This window comes from Elephantulus edwardii, unplaced genomic scaffold (assembly GCF_000299155.1).
Source record: "Elephantulus edwardii isolate Elephantulus edwardi_28Jun2011 unplaced genomic scaffold, EleEdw1.0 scaffold00289, whole genome shotgun sequence".
NCBI classification, from domain to species: Eukaryota; Metazoa; Chordata; class Mammalia; order Macroscelidea; family Macroscelididae; genus Elephantulus; species Elephantulus edwardii.
Window position 1 is genome coordinate 934,690 of NW_006400039.1, and position 6,383 is coordinate 941,072.

The following is a 6,383-nucleotide window of genomic DNA, read 5'->3' on the forward strand; positions in this document are numbered from 1 at the left end:
GGGGGAAGGGGGGGCCGGGGACACGGTGGGCCAAGGTGAGCCGGGGGCGGGGTGGGCCAGGGCCAGGGGCCAAGTCACAGAGTTGAGGGCCAGGCCCCAGGGTCTAAGAGACCAAGATCACACAGCAGTGGTATCGTTCCACCTGGGGAGAGGTGGCGGGGAGCAGCTGGGCCAGCCTCTGGCTGTAAAACCGCTACCAGCTGACCCCAGTGCCTGGCCTCCAATTGCAGGAGACCAGGGCCCTCCCTGTCCATCGGCCACAGTGACCACAGGCGTACACAGGGCAGGCGTGGGCCAGCCCATCTCATGTAGGCAGACCTGTGACTCGAGCCATTGCCGACCTCACGCTGCCCCTCAGCTGTCCAGGGGCAGGCAGTGCTGGGACACCGTGTATGTGAGGGGTCCCTTTCCCAACACAGGAGTCAGGCTGTGTATACAGAGCCCTGTTCTCCCACAGTGAGCCCCGCCTGTCTGGAAGCTTTTGCAGCCCTGTGCTCACCACAGGCACCTGGGGTGTGGGGACAGGGGCATGGACCTCATGTGTGTCAGTCAGGAGCTCACTCACCCTAAAAGGGACCAGTGATGCTGAGAGCCCGCGTCCCCCAGTGTTTTCCCAGCCCCTCAGCGTCCTGCCAGATGACAGGTCCCCCCGTCACAGGAGGAGCTGAACCGAGAGCCACCACTCAGTAGGGCCAGCCCCAGGGCTCAGACCTGGCCAAGCCGTGTGTGTGTGCCAGCTGGGCAGTGGTCTCAGAGCGACCTGTAGCATAGCCACTCAGAGTAAAGCCAACTTGGAAGGACTGAATAGGGAGGACAACGGGGCCTGTCTGGACAGGGCCGTCTCTGGGACTGTCCCCACATACCTGGAGTTGCTACAGCCATTTTTGTGGGTGTTTTTAGTCAGAAGAGAGCCTGTGGCTTTGTCAGGTTCTGAGTAGGGTCACAGAAAGTCAAGGTCTGTTGATGTCCCATCCCAGACCCCCAAGGCCTGCTGGCACGTGATGAGAGGTTGGCTGGAGCTAAGGATGTACTCTGTAGGGATCCAGGGGGGTCAGAACGGGGCTGACCATGTGACAAGGAACTTTGAGCAGGGTACTGTCCATGCAGCCACCTCACTATCTCCACCTGCAGGAGGAGACACCCCTGTTCCTGGCCGCCCGCGAGGGCAGTTACGAGACAGCCAAGGTACTGCTGGACCACTTTGCCAACCGAGACATCACAGACCACATGGACCGCCTGCCGAGGGACATCGCCCAGGAGCGGGTCCACCATGACATCGTGCGTCTCCTGGACGAGCACAACGTGGCACGCAGCCCGCCGCTGCCTGGTGCGGGCCCTGGAGGCCCACCCACCCTGTCGCCCCCGCTCTGCTCCCCGAATGGCTACCTGGGCAACCTGAAGCCGGCCCTGCAGGGCAAGAAGGCCCGCAAGCCCAGCGCCAAGGGCCTGGCCTGCGGCGGCAAGGAGGCCAAAGAGCTAAAGGCACGGAGGAAGCGGTCACAAGAGGGGAAGGGCTGCCTGCTGGACGGCGCCAGCGTGCTGTCTCCCGTGGACTCGCTTGAGTCGCCACATGGCTACCTGTCGGACGTGGCCTCCCCGCCCCTGCTGCCCTCCCCATTCCAGCAGTCACCATCCCTACCGCTCAGCCACCTGCCGGGCATGCCCGACGCCCACCTGGGCCTCACGCACCTGGGCATGGCGGCCAAGCCAGAGATGGTGCTGGGTGGAGGCAGCCGGCTGCCCTTCGAGGGCCCGCCCCGCCTCTCGCACCTGCCTGTGGCCTCCAGCAGCGGCAGCGCGGCCTTGGGCACCGGCGGGGGCGTGGTGAACCTGGCCGTGGGGGGGACTGCCAGCCTGGGTCAGTGCGAGTGGCTGTCACGGCTGCAGAACGGCCGGGCGCCCAGCCAGTACACCCCGCTGCGTGCCACCCTGACCCCACAGGCACCTGGCCTCCCACACAGCAGCCTGGGTCAGCTGCACAGTGGCCTGCCCCCCGGGCCTCTGCCCCCGATGGCAAGCTACCCAGGCCTGCCTTCCTCCAGGCTGCCCGCCCAGCCTCACCTGCTGCCGGCCCAGCCACTGCAGCAGGTCCAGCCGCCACAGAACCTGCAGGCCCCACCGAACCTCGGGGTGGGCCCCGCATCCAGCAGCCACAGCGGCCGCGGCTTCCTGGGCGGAGAGTCGAGCCAGCCGGAGGTGCAGGCGCTGGGCCCCGCGGGGCTGGCTGTGCATACTGTCCTGCCCTCAGAGAGCCAGGGCCTGCCCACAGCGCTACCGCCCACGCTGGCACCGCCCCTGACCACCGCCCAGTTCCTGACACCCCCATCACAGCACAGCTACTCCTCACCTGTCGACAACACGCCCAGCCACCAGCTGCAGGTGCCGGAGCACCCCTTCCTCACGCCGTCGCCTGAGTCCCCGGACCAGTGGTCCAGCTCCTCGCCACATTCCAACATCTCTGACTGGTCGGAGGGCATCTCCAGCCCACCCACCAGCCTGCAGTCCCAGATTGCCCACATCCCGGAGGCCTTCAAGTAAACACCACAGGACTTCTGCCATCTATCTTCCCAAGCCTGCCAACCTAGGCATGGGTGCCGAAGGCCGGCCCAGCCCAGCCGATCCTTCTGGAAACCCGTTTTTATATGACACAAGCGGACCTGGATTTTTACTTTATTTTTTAGTATTTATTTATGTACTTTGTTTGACAGGGAGACACACCTTTTATTTATACGTGCTGTTCTCTAAACACCAGGTAGGAGCTGCGGCCAGCTTCAGAGAAATAGGCCTGTTCTCAGCACCCTCGCTGTAGCTGAGACAGAGATGCTGTGTGTCCTTGTAAGATAAACAGAGCCTTGTGATTTAGAAATGCCATTTATTTATTGATGTCCTTTCCAAGATCCAAAAAGCAATGCTGTAGGAGGAGGGGAAGTCCAAACGAGCTCTGTCCACAGAGCTTTCAGGTCTCCAGACCCTGCCCGTGCTGGAGCCAGGCCCTGCCAGAGGGGTCACAGAGGCCATCCCCCTCTGCACCTGTGCCCCGCGGACTCCTGTGCACCTGAGATGGGCAGGCTGAGTGGAGCGATGTGGTGAGGCCTACCTTTAAATGAGTCTGTAGACTGCTTTGAAGATACTTTCTTGGGGTACACCGAGAGTGTGGTCAGGGGACCAGTGTGAATCTTCGTTTGGGGCTCAGGATCGTGTCATCGTCCACTGGGTCTTCCAAGCTCTCGTTTCTTTGGAGAGCTCCTGCCTGGCCTGTGTAGTGGGAGAAGTAGGGGAGCCTTCCTTGCACCCACATGAGGCATCCCACCCATTTCTGGGGGGAAAGACTGCTGGCCGATCTGCTAGCTGAACCTCCTTTCCAGCCGCCCTTCTGGTGATGCGATGGTGGCCAGTTTGGGCTGGGTTCACTCTCAGAACCGGACCTTGGCCATCTGTTTTGTTTGCCGGAGAACCTGTGTACTGGGCCCCCTCCAGGCAGCCTGCGAGAGACACTGCCTACAGCCTCTGGGACGTGGACCCCTGGGCTGGTGTGCAGCCTACTGGCAGAACCGCCCCTCCCCGTTCTGAGGGGCCTTGACAGGAGAAGTGAATTGCAATATCAAGTATAAGCCTGTGACACAGTAGATGTACATCTGTTTCTAAAGGTGGATTTTGTTTAAAAAATCTGAATGAACAAGTGTGTTATTTGTTGCGTCAAGGGGGCAGGCGGTGTTTAGGCCCCGGACAGCCCGGGCAGTGACCTCGCCTGTGGGTAGTAGCTCCTAAGAGCACACACCAGGAAGGGGCCCACTGTGGTCCCGAGCCGCTCAGCTGATGGGGTTCCCTCGAGCCTCTCCTCGGCTGGTGGGTGAGGTCTTGCTGTTCCTAGTGGGTGTGGCAAGACCCATCCTGAGCTGTTAATTCTTCCTTTTTTTGTAAAATAGAGTGTAGTTTACGGATAAACTTTTTTAAAAGTTATCTACATACAAAACTGTAGATGAGCGATGTATTTTTTTTTCCTCTTTTGTTAACTGATTTGCAATAAAAATGCTGCCATTGGTCGTTCTGATTTTGCTAAGCTTGGCTGTGGTCTGGGTTCATTCGCAGGCCCAGCCACGCTGCGACTCATCAGAGGCTGGGCTGTCTGCAGAAGTTCTAGAACAGGCAGGCATACATGTCAGCGACCCACGGGCCAGCCTTGTGCAGAGACTTGGAGACCTCAAGGGGTAGGGCCTGTCTCAGGGGCTCTCAAAGCCACACTGTCCTGACATTCGAATGGAGGGTGGACACCTTGGGGTGAGGCCCTGCTGACCCACGTGGCTGAGAGGGACCCAGAGAGCAGGGCCTTGGCTGATGGGAGTGTGTGGGGAGTCGGGGAGGATAGTGCAGGGCTGGCGGGGGCCAGCGTGAGGTTGTGAGGGGCACATGCAGGGGAAACCATGTGTAGACATAGCCATCCAGGCCCTTTACCTGGGAACCCCACACCTGCCTGGGCACTGCCATCCCCCTCCACCAGGCCACACACCCCAGGCCCTGCTGGCAGGCAGCTTCACACCATCATGACCAAGAGAGAGAACAAGATGTTCCCCTTCCTGTCCAAGACCAGTGTGAACCCAAGATACTTCCTGAGTCGGGGCTCTCTTCACTCCAGCTGATGCCTGGCACCCAGACACTTGTTAATACCTGTCCTCGCATAACATGGTCCACCCTCATCTTCTGAGGAAGGGGGCAAGTGGTACCTAGAGAACCCCAGCACCCCACAGCCCACTCCTGGCTATATCCCCAAAAGGCTGAGTGGAGAGCAGGGACTCACACAAACGTGTGCCCTGTGCTTGCTACTTCACGCTAAGACACTGGCCTTCAGGTCAGGAAGCCAGCAGAGAGAGCCCATGGCAATGGGATGTTCCAGCAGGTCGGCCAGAGGCAGGGTGTGGCCCAGAGTCACTGGTAGAGAAGAGGGGAGGCAGACCAACATCCCCTTCTGGAACTGGCCATGTTCAAACTTCCAAGAAGTCCAAGGGAGGTAATGAGGTTCCGGCAAGCAGGGGGGCAGGGCTCCATGGTTCTCGTAGACCTCACAGGGGAGAATGGCTCGACTCTGGAACCACCAGGGCCCTGTGCCCAGACAGGGGGCACTGGGGCTCAATTCTCTGGTCTCTAAACTGGCTGTGCAGGCCCGTGGAAGTGAGGTGTGAAGCTGGGGTGAACAGATGATTACATCACAACGTGGCTGGGGAGTATGGACTATGTCCCACCGCAGAGCAGCCACGGCCTGCCAGTTCCCAAGGGCCCCAGTGACAGGATCCCACCCTGGGCTTTGGAGGACTGGCTGAGCCCACATGATTCAGGCAGACCTGGGGATAGGGAGGAGCACAGCAGCTAGAAACCAGTGCTTGTCCAGTGCAACAAACCTGTTGTTCACAGATCCCAGTGTGACCACTCTGCCCCCCAAACCTGCCCGCCACAGACACTTCAGTGCACCTTGTCTGTCCCTCCACATTCATCTCAGGTGCCCTCTCTGTCTCTCTAAGCTCGCTCACCACAGACACTTCAGTGCACCTTGTCTGTCCCTCCACATTCATCTCAGGGTGCCCTGTCTCTCCAAGCTCACTCGCCACAGATGTCGTCATGGTGGTTCTGGCCCCACTCTCAACACCACACTGAAGCTGGCCTGTTTGGCCGGCCCCTGCCCTCCATCCCTGTCTTGGGACTCTAGGTCACACTCCTCAGATGCCCGCTTCAGACTGGCCCGGACGCCACCTCTGTACCCGACACCTCAGCACAGGCCTTGCTGCTTCCTGGGCCCCTTCCCATAGCTTCAGGATGGACAAGGGCAGACCATCTTCCGGGAAGACACAAGTTTACCCTGAGCACACTCCCAACAGGCACTGGATAGGCCCCCAAAGCCATTTAGAATGTTCTAGCAGCCACACTAAGGAGCCCTGGTGACCAGGTGAACTCTGTTCTGAAAGGCCAGAAGCTTAGACCCTCTAGGCTCCTTGGGAAACAATGCAGACATCTACTCCAGATTTACCACCTCAGAAACCCAAGGGAAGACGGCCCTCGGAGAACTTGCCAGAGGAGGCAGAGTGTGAGGAGAAGCAGACGTCACCCAGCAGGCAGTGGCACCCACCGTGTTCATTGCGGCCTTGGACTTGGGCCCATGCCTGGGCATTATCTGTATTTAATCAGTTTTCTATAGATTCTTGGTGTTTACTGTAAGTCAATACATATCTTTGAGTACCTTTCACCTGTTGTCCAATGTCAATGTTTGCACTGTGTGCAGTATTTGTCAGGAGGAGAGGTGCTTCAGTGGTAGCGTTCACCCCTGCCATCTGAGAGCCCCAGGCAGTCCTCATGGGGTCCTGCCTAAGACATCAGGCTGGTCATACAAACATCCA

General features: G+C 59.4%; 1 protein-coding gene across 1 annotated transcript in view; it reads left to right on the top strand.

Annotated features, from left to right (window-relative positions):
• The window catches only part of NOTCH1 (notch 1), a 42,465-nt gene extending 39,927 nt beyond the window's left edge, over window positions 1–2,538 (top strand). The window contains exon 34 of the mRNA XM_006900570.1: window positions 1,132–2,538. Coding sequence (XP_006900632.1) covers window positions 1,132–2,538 — 1,407 coding nt within the window. The remainder of the gene's footprint in view (window positions 1–1,131) is intronic.
• Window positions 2,539–6,383: the final 3,845 nt, after the last annotated feature.